At 42.5% G+C, this 15779-nt stretch overlaps 2 protein-coding genes across 7 annotated transcripts in view; one reads left to right on the forward strand and one right to left on the reverse strand.

Annotated features, from left to right (window-relative positions):
- The window catches only part of ABCA1 (ATP binding cassette subfamily A member 1), a 91947-nt gene extending 88676 nt beyond the window's left edge, over positions 1 to 3271 (forward strand). For all 4 annotated transcript variants that reach the window (XM_021534836.3, XM_085565988.1, XM_085565987.1 and 1 more), the window contains one exon: positions 32 to 3271. In XM_021534836.3, coding sequence (XP_021390511.3) covers positions 32 to 172 — 141 coding nt within the window. In that variant the 3' untranslated portion in view covers positions 173 to 3271. The remainder of the gene's footprint in view (positions 1 to 31) is intronic.
- Positions 3272 to 6094: 2823 nt separating this feature from the next.
- Positions 6095 to 15081, reverse strand: NIPSNAP3A (nipsnap homolog 3A). Of its 3 annotated transcripts, none has more exons than XM_021534831.4 (6): positions 14857 to 15081; positions 12384 to 12585; positions 9279 to 9440; positions 7575 to 7724; positions 7108 to 7194; positions 6095 to 6997 (listed from the first exon to the last, which is right to left on the reverse strand). In XM_021534831.4, the coding sequence occupies exons 1-6, from the start codon at positions 14893 to 14895 to the stop codon at positions 6921 to 6923; spliced, it is 717 nt and encodes a 238-aa protein (XP_021390506.3). In that variant the 5' UTR covers positions 14896 to 15081; the 3' UTR covers positions 6095 to 6920. The 3 variants fall into 3 exon arrangements, with proteins under 3 accessions (XP_021390506.3, XP_085422117.1, XP_085422118.1); XM_085565991.1 differs by lacking the exon at positions 14857 to 15081 and adding an exon at positions 14408 to 14733; XM_085565992.1 differs by lacking the exon at positions 14857 to 15081 and adding an exon at positions 14155 to 14243.
- Between the last annotated feature and the right edge of the window lie 698 nt (positions 15082 to 15779).

The following is a 15779-nucleotide window of genomic DNA, read 5'->3' on the forward strand; positions in this document are numbered from 1 at the left end:
TGGTGTTTGATATGGCCATTTTTTCTTGTAGGTTTTTGTAAATTTTGCTAAGGACCAAAGTGATGACGACCATACTAAGGACCTGTCATTGCACAAAAACCAGACTGTGGTGGACATTGCAATCCTTAACTCCTTCCTGCAAGATGAGAAGGTAAAAGAAAGTTGCGTGTGAGCCAATTTTGTCAAAGAGATGATGAGCAGAATGCAAACTTCCTTTTCCCGGGATAGGATACTCCCAAAGAAGCTAGAGGAAAAGCAACTGGACACTCTACTGATAACCATTCAATGCAATGCAATTCAATGCAATGAAAACAATTCCTTTACAGGGGCAGTGCCTCATGGAGTCGTCTTGTACTGTTCTCCAGTGAAAGACTTGAACTTTGCTCATTACAGTATAACTCTGAAGCTGTGGTAAAGCACCCACGAGATGCTGTGGGCTTTCAACTATATTGTATCTGGTTCTGTACAGTATGTTTTTATTAGGGTTACTAAAATAATTCATTGAGAAATCATGGCCAGTGGTTATTTACAGACATTTAGGACATGTATGTTTTAGTCTTTAGAACATTCATGTCTGGAGTGGGAATGGGCTGGTGCTATATCCATTGCTGGCAATGAATGCACCAAAACAGTCCGTGGCAAGAAAAGGCACCACCAGTGTTGTAGCCCTAGGTTGTAAAAACTTACCTGACAAGCTGGCTTTCTCTAGGCTGAGGTAGGTCAGTGGTGACAAAGCTGAGGCCACAAAGCAGTACTGTGCAGGTGGGATGGCAAGAGGCCATCATAGCCACACATCTTCATCAGCAAGTGGTGATACGCAGAACTGTGAACCCTCCAAATGCATGATTGTCCCACCAGCATCACAAACAACAACATACTCTGACTAGGTGGTTGTGCAGTTAAGTACTTTCCTGCTCCTCTGAGGTACTGTTGCAGCTGCATGACCATCTAGTAAAAAGAAGTGGGTGAGAAGCAGACATAGGGTTTGGACCACAGCAGCAAACCCAGTAGTTGTACAAGCTGCTAATGCCAAGAGCAAATTCTAAATCATGAGCTGTCACTCAGATTTGTAATACCTGCTCTTTAACCCCTGCTTTGCACCAGAAAGGTACCCAACATCTGGAATTTCTGCTTAGCACAAGCATGTTGCTGTTTCTGGCTTTGCCAGATAAAACTAGAAATGAGATGTAGATTTTTTTTTTTTTTAACAGTATTATTTATGACTTTAAATAGGTAGGTAGCATAATTAGGGATTGAAAATGCTTTCAGTTGATCTTTGTAGCCACAATATTTCTTTACATTATGCCTGTAATGCTATGCTCTCTTTCTATCCATGTGGTGGATAGCTGCATTCATGATCTGACCATGTTCCAGATTCTAGCAATCAGCTGCTATCTGCAAACAACTGCAAGTTGTTCACCTAAAATTTTCCTGTTTGGAAACTGGTATAACATTAATGTGTAAGTTTCTGCTTCTGTTGTGCAGTGTAGTTTCAGTCATTAGGTGATCCCTAACTGGAGTATACACCCTTATTATACATGTGACAAACAACTGTTTCAGTAAAAAATCCCTCTGAAAAACAAGAGAGTTCAAGATAATAGTGCTACAGTTCATCAGTCAATTTTTTGCAGGTTTTACGAAGCCAGACTAATATTAGAGGGGAAATTATTTAGTAAGAACAACAGTCTTGTTCACATTGTACAACGGTCATGGGAGAGTACGCTTTTAGGCCCCCCTGTGTTGCTTTTACGTTTGAAAATTGGTTCAGTAATGTGGTTTGAACACAACTGCAGTTCCTGAGCTGTTCCTGTATGCCATGCCTCTGCCTTAAGTACCCACAGAGGTTCTGCACTAGTTTTGATGCTACTCCATGAATCAATCATGGATTATTTTCTTCTGTGAGTCACCATAGCAGCCCAGCAAATACTAAAAAGGCTGGCATGAGCCTGAAGAACATTAATTACATATTTCCAAGTATACTTGGTAACACTGACCAACTAATCATTTTTAAAAAACACAGTTAAACCAAGTTCCTTGTCCCTCTGTGTCCTGCCTTCAGGTAAAGTAAGAGCTTAGTACAGGCTCTGCTGAAGTGCCTTTTTCATACTTTTTTTTTTTTTTTTATCTGTATAATTCATTGCTAAGGGGATTGAGAAAAGGAGTGTAAAGGGGATTGGTATACCTCACTTAAAACATGCTTTGTTATTACCTTTATGACATCATCACTCTATGGGGATGAGTTACAGGGTGATGAGTACATGAGACTTCCAGGTGCAGAAACAGCAGAGCTACAGCCGTGACTACTCCAAAACAGGCTCCAAGTATGCAGTGTCCATTAAATTAAACAAGTAGCATGTCCTGGAGGCTTGCCACTGCTAAAAGTCGCTGTTAGAAATCAGCATTACATTGCTAAAGTGAAGGGCTAATGTTTTGCACTGCACCAAATTAGTGCATGAAGAGCTAGAACGAGTTCTAGGAGGATTCAGATTTGGTCCTGAAAGGGCAGTGGTTTGCTCTTGGTAACTGCTCAGTTAAATTATTCATGTATCAGGAAACAACAGTCACGTGGTAATATACTTTCCTTAGCCCACCCAAAAGATTCTTGATTTCTATTGCCCCATGACTGTCATGCTTACAGGATCTGCTATCTGTGAACAAAATATTGCAGTAAATGTGGATATTAACCAAAATACTTCACAGCTCTGATCTGCATTGTTTGTACTGAACAGACAGCATAATGCAACGCTGGCATGAAGACTGGTTATGGAATATGTTCAGACAGCCACTAATTTTTATTTACTCAAGTATGTGTTGAGGAGAAATCACTCTAGAGTCATACACATTATATGAACCACTTTTGATAATGAAACTACACTGAGGTGTTAATTTATTTTAAACTTCAGTACTATTGACATGTTGCATCCCTCTTTGTAGTACATTTGTATTTCAGTAAGGAGTTGTATTTTCCCCATGGTTAAACAACCACTGTTGTGCTTATCTTTACTTCCTGAATTATAGTTGGTCCTTTGTTCCAAGCACTTTATGCTATCTGTAATGGGATCTATTTTTGCACTGGAATATCTGTTAACTTTGCAAAAATCTAGAGAGATTTCACAACTGAAATTTCTAAGTTAAATCCTTAAATGGACATTTTCATTAAAAGCAAAAAAAAAGTATATATATTTGTATTTGCTAATATCTGTTATGTGAAGTATTAAAAGGCACTCTAATTGCCTTGTATTAAGTAAAAAATAAAGTTGTTATAGCACCATTGGTCTTCACAAGTGTAATTTTTTCATTTGCTATTTCAAGGAGCACTGCTGAAAGCTTTTAGTTTTGCCTGGTTTTATTTTGTTGTTAACTTTGATGCATGAGATTTCAGTAGCTCTAAAAACAAGTATGGAGTAGATTTACTATTTTTAGGTAAATGAGGAGATGCAAGATATAAAGGTAAGTGCTGCATTAAACTTAAAGTTAGTAAATAAAAAGGTCTCTAGCAAGTGATTGGTCAAATCCGACTGCAAAGCATAAGGAGCTTCTCCAGATGTTTAAATCCCGACTTAAGTACCAGCCTCTGAATTTTTATTAAAGATATGCAAGCTGCTCCTCCTTGCTAAAAACACCCTATGCACTTGGTTGACTTTGAACAGCAGTTTACAAATGAAAGCAGAGTAACAGTGTGACTGCTCAAGGACAGACTGATACTGAAATCTTGTCTGCTAGTGCCGACAGCATCACCATCAACCAAGTTCCGGTATCTAAACAATTCCTGAAGTTGCACTCATCAGGAAAACTCATCCTGAGATAAAAAGCAAATTAAAATTTCTCAGCATCACAGAATATACTGAGTTGGAAGAGCCCCTAAAGGATCATCAGGTCCCATTCCTGGCCCTGCACAACATCATCCCTAAGAATCACACCATATGCCTAAGAGCACTGTCCAAACATTTCTTGAACTCTGTCAGGGCTGGTGCTGTGATCACTTCCATGGACAGCCTGTTACGGCTAAACCTCCCCTGACACAACTTCAGGCCCTTCTCTGAGGTCCTGTCACTGGGTGACAGAGAGCCAAGATCACTGTCTGCCCCTCCTTTTCCCCTTAGGAGGAATTTGTAACTGCAATGGGGACTCCCTTCAATCTCCTCCAGGCTGAACAAACCCAGGTACCTCAGATGCTCCTCATTCAGCTTCCCCTCAGGGTCCTTCATCATCTTTGTTGACCCCCTCTAATGGCTTAATACATTTTTTTCACTGTAATGATGCCTTAGGATTTTAGCTTTTTAATTTTTCATATATTTGTAATACTCTAATTCTTTAATGTATAAACTCCATATAGAGTGTCATTTTCATCAGACAAAACAATACCTTTCCAGGCCTGGGAATCAAGGACCCCTGTGGCAAGCACATTTCTCTCCCTCTCAGGATTTTTCATAGAGGTGCACAGAGAGAAATGAAGGAGAAAACAATTTCTATTTCTGCTCCTTGTTTTTCCCATGTGGAGTGTGTTTGGAGAATTGTTTACCTGGGGTGATTGCTTGGTTGGATTCTGGTGAGGTTTGATTGAGCCTGATGGCCAATCCAACCCACCTGGGGCTGGGCTCTCAGAGAGGGTCACGAGTTGTGTTAGAGTCAAAGAAAGTAGTATGTAGTTTCAATATCCTCCTTTTATATAGTATATTATTGTATTTTAGTGTAGTTATAATAAATCATTCAGGCTTCTGAATTGAGTCAGACATCGTCATTTATTTCCATTGGGTTTGCCTGCATTTACAATAGACCCCTTACTCTTTCAGCCCCTAAAGAAAAATGAGTTGGGGGGGAGCAAATTTGGGGTAAATGACTTCATCACCTGTAATTGGAAGATTAACCCCCAATCTGCAAATGGACGAACTTATAAAAGTATGAAAGCCCTGTGACCTGTCACCCATTTTTGGGTGTAGCCCCTGGTGGCAGGCCAGGGGGAGGTAGCCACCAGATGAATTTCATCTGCCTGAAATGTATCTGAAGGCTCTTCAATAAACATAACTGCTTTTTATTCCTTTTAATTTTGTCTGGCCTCTGTTTTTAGGTAGTCCCAAAAAGCATCAGTGGCACCCTAACCTGCCCCCAGCACTCGAGGTGAGGCTGCCCCAGCTCAGAGCAGAGTAGGACAATCCCCTCTCTTGCCCAGCTGGTGATGCTTTGCCTAATTAATTGGCACAGAATCTGGCACTTTGAACTTCATGTGGCTAATGATTGCCTAGGCCTCTGAATTTCCTGGGTTTTCTGGTCTGATCTAGTGTCCAGCTGTCACCTCACTTGCTTTATGCACACCTCTGACATCTTGATGTTCTTTACTCTCAGTGCTGGTGTTACAGAAAACAGTTTTAATTAAAAAAAAGCCAGTGAAACAATTCTTGCATTCAAAAAAGTATTTTTAACTTTCCCCACTTTTCAGCCCATGTTTTTGTTAGTAAAGAAAAATCTTCCTTTGAAAGAACTGTTACAAGGCAATGTTCTGAACAATATACTGGTTCATCAGCTCTTAAAAAGTTGATTTGTAAAATGTAAGACAGGGGTCTCTGAAGCAGTGTTTGTTCCACCCTGAGAATGCTAAACATGGCTTTGTTGGAGGGAGCAATGTATGAAGACATGGATATAGCAGCTGGGACCTGGCACGCTCCCTTAACTACAGCAGCCACCTCCCATGCACCCGCTTGGACACAAACAGAATGGCCAGAATTTGTTTTAGTGCTTTCTGTAAGATCTTAATGTACTTTAAAGAAGCAATAATCATTAGGCAAACTGTGCTAAGGCACTTCAGTACTCAATTGCTCATTGCAGATCCATGATTAACATGCAGAAAATCCCCCCAGGTGCTCTGCAATTTACAGTCAATACCTATAAATTGCAGAAGAGGGTGCTCTGTACCACTGTATACAAAATAGAAGTTTGACTTCTCAGCCCTCTGCCCTACTGCTATTCACTCTACCTTACTGGTTCTAAAGCAATTTATTGTTGGCCAAAAATGAATACTGCAAAACGAATACTGTACTTGGAGAATGAGATTTATCATTTCATAGTTTAAAAAGAGTAAGAGCTTGAGCCATAAGAATTAATGCTTTATGCTCATTTATTTAGCTTTCAACAGTCTGACAAAAAGTATTACAAAGAATGACAGCACATGTAAATCGATTCTGATGGCACAATTGGACAAGAAGGCCTAATCACCTTTAGCACCTTAAACAAATATTAAAATACCCAAGCCAAAGCTTGTGTGGATAACTGACAGTTTTAAGGCAGTGTTTAATGAACAAAAAAGGAAAAGGCTGAAATGAGCCATAACAAGTTATTATGTAAAAAGTCTAATGGCAGAACTCATTAGGATACACTACCTAATCAGCCCCACTGTTGCATTTAAGTGCAATTCCAGCAACACTGATGTTGCTCAGAATTAATACAAAGCATGCCAGTGAGAAGTCTGATTAAAACATAAATGTGGGAGCTTTCCTTCTTAAAACTGTATGGAATAACTAAGACATGATAATTATAAGAGGCATCAAAGTATGTTATAAAAATGATACCATCCCTGGCTGGAATGTTGGACAAGAGCACTTAACTTTCTAAGTTCAGTAAGTGATCTAGCTATGCAAAAAATTATGAAGAGCTTAGGGATTAAAACAGAAGGTTGCTGAAGCATAGTTTGTGTCATGATATGGCTCAAGTTCTTTGTCCTGGAGATGTAGGAACATCACCATAAACTTGTATTTAACAATTGGTATCAGAATGCTGATTTATACTGCTAGTGGATCAGCACTTTGCATCCATTTTTTGTCAACTGAAAAACAGCTCAGCTCATGAGGGTATGGGGGTCCATGTCACTTGCTGACAGCACTTCCAGCTTGTCTCTTCTGCCATCCATTACATCCTTTAAAAGAAGATTACTTCAGTGGTGAGCATTGCAGAGGAATCAGAAGCACATTTTGCTGGGACTCCAAGAATCTGACACTGTCGCGCACTAAAATTAAATACATGTTTAATTAAGACGGTATTCCAATGAAAAGTAATACTTTTCTCAGCAGGAATGCAGATAACACAAGTGAGTTCTCCAGATTCATCATGTCTTACCAGCTGCTACAACTCTGGCATCTTCATGGGCACTGTGTCTTCCTGCTGCCCGGTGATCTGGGCTCTCATTCCACCACAACACATGGACTGAGAAAGTATAAATAAAGTCAGCTGAGTACTTCTATGCTGCAATACAACACATACTCTAAGTCCTAGCAATCTGCCTTCATCTGTTACATGCCTTGCAGTTATCAGAAACAATTCTCCAGGCATGCCAGTGGTGGGATGATCTTTTACTGAGCCATTGCATGGTTTAATATCAGATCTGAGAGTCTTTTAAGACTGGGGCAATTGGTTTAAGTCTATAACCCAATACACAAAGCTGGGTTCAAGTGCTGTTTATGGGACTTCAGTGATCCACACCAACATTTTCGGCAATCCTGGCCAGTCCTGATCCAGGACGGTGGCTTGCCTCTCTGCCTCTGCCCCTTCCTATGCCGAAGTCTGCATCAGAAATTGATGAGTACCTGTGTTAAGTAATCCATATTCTGTGTGGAAAACACCAATCAGCTTGGTATATCCTGTGTTGATGTGAGCATTGATTGCAGCTCGAAATGCTTCACCCCACAATGCTGGCCCACCAGGCTTCATCTGGAAAGTAACCCATTCATATACACCTAGAAGAAAAGGCAAACACTGCTACAAGGAAGGAAATACATATTAATGCTCCAGATCTTGATCAATGTCTCATGGCCACAGTGTATTTGTTGTGAGACCAATATGATGTTTCCCTGTCATTTGGGGACAGCAGGAAACTGCCCCTCCCAACAAGCATGAGAACTCACACCTTTCCAAGGCTCACAAGAGCACAAGCTCACTAAGAATAGTTAGTTCAAGTGTAAATCTAAGTACCAGGGCCCTGAAGAACAGAAGGCTTCTCACAAAGCCCAACTTTGCAATTTTCAATGCTGCATGGAGACTTTGGGACATTCAGACTACTTTGCAGACACCGTAAGTGGTCATACTTGTTTGAGGGATTTGGGTGTCTCCTTGAGCAATGCCGGATGTCTTTTCTAAGACAGAAGATGTTTTCTGGTATTGAAGTGGTTTATGACATTACAAACTCCTTTGACTCCTGGCAGTTGGGCACAGTAAGATCTGGCAGCATAACCAAGAAAGCAGGACAAGTTTAGCACCTCTGCTGTGCCAAGTGACCTCCCTTATTTGTTAATAAATGGCATAATTCACCAAAAAAACTCCAGTCCTGCTAAAAGTCACTTTTCTTCTTTCTGTTCAGGTAGTTACTTCAGATCACAATTGTTGACACAGTAATGGAAAGCCAGACACTTGCTACTTGGCAGTGTCTGGTGTCACTCTCCAGCAACGGTCTGGAGATAAAATACAATAGTGTTTGAAGTTGTCTCTCCAGATTTTAGAGAAAACTGGACTGCTTTCAAATTCAACACCAGCAGCAAAAAATTCCGAATCCTGAATAAAGGAAATAAAGAACAAAGTTTACTGTAGTTATATATTTGCTGAGGGCTGAAGCAAAGTCTGTTCCCTCTCACTTCATGCAAGAAAGCCTGCTTATGTTCATAAATTGGGGAACAGTCAATATTACTAAGATCAAATTTGCTACAGAGAGAATGAAAATACAAAGAGACATGGCTTCTACACCTAACTTATGATTGTTACAAAAAGTGACGGAAGAACTGCACAATCTACAGCTCAGTCTCACCTCTGTAGCTGGCAAGATCAAGGAGCAGATCCTTATGTTTGACTTTCATATATCTTTAAAAAAGTAGGGAATCTTTTAAACTTTGTGTGAAAGAAGCAGTAACATCAAAGTAAATTGATAAGAGGAAAATCTCTGTGAAAGAGAACAATGATCATCCAGGAAATGCCCTCTCACTGATGGATAGACAAAGGAAGTCCGGGATGACTGCTCTCACCGCTACTATGGCATTGCTGTTTTGTATATTCATTTAGCAAATCACAATCCTGATCATTAACAACTTGATGACCAGTGCTTTAGACAGTTATTGATGTATGTTAATGTAAAATCCTTTTGAAAAACCCTGTGCCTCACCATGTCACCTTTTCCACATGGGTGCACGTATGTACGTTTGTTACGTGAAGCGTCATAAAACTGTGCAGTACCTGGTTTAAACTTTAAGCCATTTTTTGTTACTGGCAGTAACTTTAATCAAAAAAAAAAAAGATAAGCTCACCCCCTTCCTTTGAAGGCTTCCCGAGCTGACACCAGGGCACCAGATAAGCGACCTCATTGTGCTGCTTCTCTACCAAGGGGAGAGCTGCAGAGATGAATTTTCCCTGCCAGTCTTTGTCATTTGCTAGTGCATGCCGGACTGCTGTTCTGTGGGCAAAATTATCTGTGAGGAAGGAAAAAAAAACATAGAAAAATACACATGATGTCACGTCAGACTCAATCAAAATGTGTAATTGCAAACTACACTTATCTGATTTTGAAACTGGTATTTTTAGACATCATATTAGCTCAAAGCAGATGTGGTAAATTTCCTCTAAATTCTGCAAAACTTTCTTTAAAATCTGCCTTAGCTCTCAGATTAAAATGGATTCAAGTCAAATGAAATTTTCCAAGAAAGTTTACAAAAGTGTTAAAATAAGTTAAACAATTTTACTGTTTAAAAAGGTTTACGCATAGCAATTTCAGGGACTACTGCATGTGGCAACAGTTACCAAGGATAAGATTTGGAGAAAGCACAGTGGATATGGAAATGAAGTGGAAAAAAAATCAGAAGTAACAACCTACGAAGAAAAAAATTAATAAATGTGCTTTGGCTTATATAAGGTGACATGAAAAGTGTAGAATTAATGTTTGTGTGTTCAGTTACAAAAAAAAATGTTAAATGCCCAAAAGTTAAACCATTTCTTCTTCTTTTTTTTTTTTTCTTAATGGAAAACAAATCAACTTAATTAAGAGTGTGAATTTCAACTGCTTAGGCTGCAGTGCATCTTAAGCAATATATTTATGCAGGCAGCCCCCAATATTACAAAAGAAAAAGCCAGCATCTGAGAATGGAAAGAACCTTGAGAATATCAGTATCTTGGGATGAAGAGGTAAATATAGAAATTATGTAAGCAGGGATCTGATGAATCAAGGAGGAAGGATGTTGTAAAGTTTGTTCATTTCTCAGATTATAGTGTGGTCTCAGGGTGGGGAGAGGAACCACCACAATTAGACATGTAAAACACTGTTAGGAAACAAAAGGTTTTCTCTTAGTTTTGCATTTTAAAGGTTTCCCATAGATTTTTAATTTTTTTTTTTTTTTTAATTTAGAGATAGTAACAATAGCCAAGACTAAAATGTTCTGAGAAGCAGGACAATTTATAAATGCAAGAGAACTCAAAATATTGACAAATGAATGGTCCTCTCTCGAAGGAAAAGAAAGACATGGCTGCCAAGGTCATGAAAAATGTTGAGGTACTCAATGCTCTTTTTTGCCTTGGTCTGCACTGGCAAGTGCTCCAGCCTGACCACACAAGTCACAGAAAGCAAAGGAAGGGACTGTGAGAGTGAAGAACCTGATGTAGGAAAAATCCCGGTGTGAGACCACCCAAGGGATGTGAAAGTGCACAAATCAGTGGGACTCAATGAGATCCATTCATGGGTCCTGAGGAAACTGTCAGGAGAAGTGACTAAGCCACATTGTATTTGAGAAGTTATGGCAGCTCGTTTTTAAAAAGGAACAGAAGAAGAACTGCAGAAGTTGGTCAGAGCTTGGTCAGTCTCACCTCTGCCTGGCCAGATCAAGGTGCAGATCCTTATGGAAACTATGCCAAGGCTCATGGAAGGCCATGAGGTGTTTAATGACAGCCAGCATGGCTCCACTAAGGGCAAATTGTGCCTAACTAATTTTCACCTCCTGAGACTGAGTTACAGCTTTGGTGGATGAGGGAAGAATGACTGACATCAGAGGAGGTGACCAAGATGATCCAAGTGCTCAAGCACCTCGCTTGTGAAGACAGGCAGGAAGAGTTTGGGCTATTCAGCCTGAAGAAGAGAAGTCTCCAGGGAGACCTTACAAGAGCACTCCTCTACCTAAAGTGAGCCTGTAAGACAGCTAGAGAGGCACTTTTTATAAGGGCATGTAGTGATAGGACAAGAGGGAATGGCATTAAACTGGCAAAAGGGAAATTTAAAAACACAGGATGGTTTGGATTGGAAGGGACCTCTAAACATCACCTAGTTTCAACCCCCCACCCATGTGCAGGGACACCTGCCACACAGAGCTCCACCCAGCCTGGCTTTAAATACTGTCTGGAATGGAGCAAGATTTAGATTAGATATAATAAAGAGATTCTTAACTGTGAGAATGCTGAGGCACTGGAGCAGATTGCTTAGAGAAGCTGTGGATGCCCAATCCCTAGAGGTATTAAGAGGCCAGGCTGGATGTGGCCCTGAGCGACGTGGTTGAGAGGAATCAAACAATTCTCTGATTCCACAATTCATCCCTCCAAAACAAAAGGGCTGATCCTTTAATCTAAACAGGTACTGTGACCACACTGGACTTCCCTGAGCACACTGTCTCAACATGTAGATGCACCTGGACTGCAGCAGGTGTTCAAGGGGAATTACACCAGTGTGCCTTCCTACTTCTCTACAACACATGTATCACTTCCCTTGGGCTCTACAAAAAGCACAGCCAGCACACCTAGTTTTTAGCATAATAGTAGCTTTTTTTGGCTTACCTGAACCTTCCTTGTCAGCACCAACTCCAACAAGATACAGAGTTGATCATACTGCAAAAACCATATTGCTAGCAAGGTTAAAGCTGCAACAAAAACACTCTACATGCCTGAGAAGTCAGACCTGGTGGAGTGACTTCCTACCTCCTACAAGGAGTTTAAGCATGCAAAGTGCATGCTCATTTTTTTATGGGAGGGATTTGTACTCTGAGCTAAAATACAAGAACAATCATACATACATATAAACACTGCTTATGTGTGCATATTTCCTTTTTTTCCATTAATTTTAAAAGTTTCAAGACATTTGTGGAAGTGACCCTAAGTTAAAAATATTTACCATGAATTAAACACTCTGCCACAGTTCCTCTATTATACCTGTTCTGAACAGAGACTGCTGTTCAAGAACATTTGTAACTTTCTCATCACAATGCATCAACATTGTCCTGACAAGCTCTGAAGCATTCTTGTCACTAAGCAGTAGAGGAGCAAGGTTTTGGGGGCACCTCCTTACAATGAGAGCAACAAATAGAAGCCAGGCAAGCACTCCCCTCACCAGGCAGGGGACACAGGGAGAGCAGAGCAGTGCGAAGGGGTGCTGACCGTACCGTACTTCCAAATGTGGAACACCTTGTTCATCGCTCCCAGCTCCGAGTACCAGAATCCCACCAGCTCCGAGTGAGCAGTGCGAAAGTGGAAGTACTTGTTGACCATTTCCAAAAACTCCTTCATCTTTGCTGGCTTAATATCATATGTGCGAATTTCATAGAAAATGCTGTTATTTTGTCTGGGCCCTGTAGAAAGGCGTACCTGAAAGAAAATAGTAAGAAAAAACTAGTAAAAATAATTCTCAAGCCAGAAAGTTGTATTCTATTTTTTTTTTTTTAATTAGTGCAATACTACAGAAGGATCTGTTACTGCAGGTTGGGCAAGGGGTACTTCATGACATCCACCACAAAAGCATTATTTGCTGCCACTCCTTTTGGCAATGCAACAGACTGTAATGTTTAATTATTAGCTCACAACAAAGCAAGTTTTTCCTTTTCTCAACCTCTTCCTCAGGAAGTCAGCAGCAAGATGAATTTGGCTAAACACATTATTCAAAAGCAAGGCTGCTGAGATTCCAAAGGGGAAGCAATACCAACATCTGCCTGTGTTGTGCTTACCCAACCAACTCATGCTACTGCTTTTCTACTGACAATCATATACCAATAGTAGCAAATTACAAATGACTGGCAAATGAAAGAAAAAGATACCAACACTTAGGAAACAGTGATTCATTCAAACACAAGATTGCTTAAGTCCACCTCCTAGCCCTTTATTGGCTGCTTCCCAAGGGCTGATCAAGAACAGGTTTTCTGTTCATATTAGATAAAGTCCTTTGGGAGTCCCAGACTAAGTGTACTTTTGCAGCTGCCTCAATAACCTGGAACATGCTACTCACCTCTCAAATAAAACATGAAAAATCAGGGCCAAAACACGGCTTTGGCCTTAGCCCATGTTTGCACAGAGGCAGCTACAGGATGGATTCTGGACATGTCCTATTTCACAAGAATCTGCAGGCATGAGCACCATGCAACTCAAGCCACAGAAAAGAACTGTTTATATTTATAAATTACTTTAAGATCTTCCCATCCACTATGAATCCAGATGTGCCATGTCCACCCCTAAACCATACTCTTTAGTGACAGATCTGTTTTCAAACACTTCCAGGGGTGGTGACTCCACCATTCATCCCTGTTTCAGAGCTTTACAACCCTTTCAGCAAATAAATTTCTCCTAATATCCAATCTAAACCTCTCCTAGTTTAGGCAATTTGAGGCCACGTCCTCTAATTCTGTCACTTGTTACCTAGAAGAGCCTGACCCCTCCTGCCTGGCTGCACTTCCAGGTCACTGAATACAGAAAGTGAAAATCAAAGGCTTTGTTGTTTTCCTTAGTGGCGTTTTGCAGCTGACACATCCAGTACTGGCTGCCATGAATCACAGCTCCTTGGAGCTGCCAGGAGCCTTTGCAGGATCCTTACTGAGTATGGAGCCTGCAGGAGTGACCCATTCCACACTGGATTTCTTTGGGAAATGAGATGGCCTGAAGCTTTCTGCTGCTTCGACAGACACTGGGACACTGCAGGACCCCTTGTGTTCCAGAGAAGGGCAGTGGTGAAGGGTCTGGAGCACAAGTCCTGTGAGGAGGAGCTGAAGGAGCTGGGGGTGTTTAGCCTGGAGAAAAAGAGGCTCAGGGGGGGACCTTATCACCCCCTACAGCTGCCTGAAAGGAGGGTATAACCAAGTGGGGGTCAGCATTTCTTTGCAGGCCGAAGACAGTGACAGGATAAGAGGACATAATCTCAAGCTACAGCGGGAAAGGTTCAGATCGGACCTCAGGAAGAAATTCTTTACAGAGGGGGTGGTGGGACATCGGAATGGGCTGCCCAGGGACGCGGTGGAGTCGCGGTGCCACGGTCAGGCTCACAGCGCCGGGCTCGCTGACCTCAGCAGGCTGTTCCAGCCGAACCCATCCCGGACTCGGGGACGGATCCCAAAGGGTCCCGCAGCACCCCGGCAGGGCCCGGCGGACGGAGTCGCGACAAGCCCCGCACGGAGGCAGCGGCCCCGCCCGCCCCCCGCGCTACCTGCGGGCCGGGGCGCGGCGGGGCCAGGCGGGCGGCGGCGGCGAGCGGGCGGCGGAGCAGCGCCGGCGGCAGCATCCGGACACCGGCACGGGCACCGACACGGACACGGACACCGGCACGGGCACCGACACCGACACGGACACGGGCACGGACACCGACACGGACACCGACACGGACACCCCCGGGGCGGCGGCGCCGCTGTGCCCGCCCTGCAGCCCGCCCCGCCGCCTGCGCACCGCGCCGCCGGAGGATGGAGCGGGATGCGGAAGGCACCGCCGCTGTGGTTTAAGCTCTGCTGGAAGTCAAGCAGGTCGCCGCTCAGCTTCCCCCCGCTCCTCCCTTTCCCACATCGGTGGAATGCGGAGGAGAATCGAATTAAAAGTTGTGTTTGGACGTAAGAAGAGATTAATAATTGAAGCAACAACAAGCGCAACAGTGCGGTTGCTCACCACACACTGACCAGGGAGCCCTCGCCGAAACCAGGTCATCCGCCCTGAAAACAGATCACTCGCCCTCCCAGGCTACTCCCCGCAGTTCAGACACCCGGCACGGTGTTTGTGTGCGGGACATCCCCTTGGTCAGTTCGGGTCTCCGGTCCCGGCCGCGCTCGCTCCCACGTTCATTTGCGTACCGCCTTCTTGGCGGAGCATGAGAGAAAGGGGGAAAAAAAGTCCTTGACGTAGGATAAACACGACTTGGCAAAAAGCCAAGCCATCAGTGTGTTATCAACAGCAATCTTATTCCAAATCCAAAACACAGCCCTGTAATAGCTACTGAGAAAAAAAATTAACCATTCCTTAGCTGTAAGTAGAGGCAACAGCTGAGTGTTGCTCGTTTATCAATTATCCGGCATGGGTGGCTGAAATGTGGTATCTGTGCCTATGCCCAGGTACCTGAATACAATAAAAAGTATCCTAGCTGCTTAAGGAGACCTGTTCCTCACAGACTGCCCTGGGGCAAATCACTCAGTAAAATCACCCACACCCCAGGATCAAACTTCAAATTGATCACGCTGATCCTCTGCAGAATCAAACTTAAATTTGTGCAGATACAAATCCTTCATCAGCAGTTCTCCTCCATAAGAAAGTAGCACGGCACTCTTTTGTGGCATTCTTTTGGGTGAAACCAGAGGTGCCAGCGGTGCACAGCAACAGGAATTCCCACCTGGCTACAGCTCTGGGCTCAGTTGCATATTTCTTCCAACCACACAGTTACCAAGGATGAGATTTGTTGCTGAGACTGTATTTTCTCAGGGTAAAGATAAAATTTCTCCAACTACCAATGCAATCTAGAGTTCTGCCTTGGGAGACAAATCAGCTCCTAGGAAAGGACACTTTATGGAAGACTACCTAAACTTACAAGTCATCTTTTA

The sequence above is a fragment of the Lonchura striata genome, chromosome Z, assembly GCF_050655825.1.
Source record: "Lonchura striata isolate lonStrDom1 chromosome Z, ASM5065582v1, whole genome shotgun sequence".
In the NCBI taxonomy this organism is placed as follows: Eukaryota; Metazoa; Chordata; class Aves; order Passeriformes; family Estrildidae; genus Lonchura; species Lonchura striata.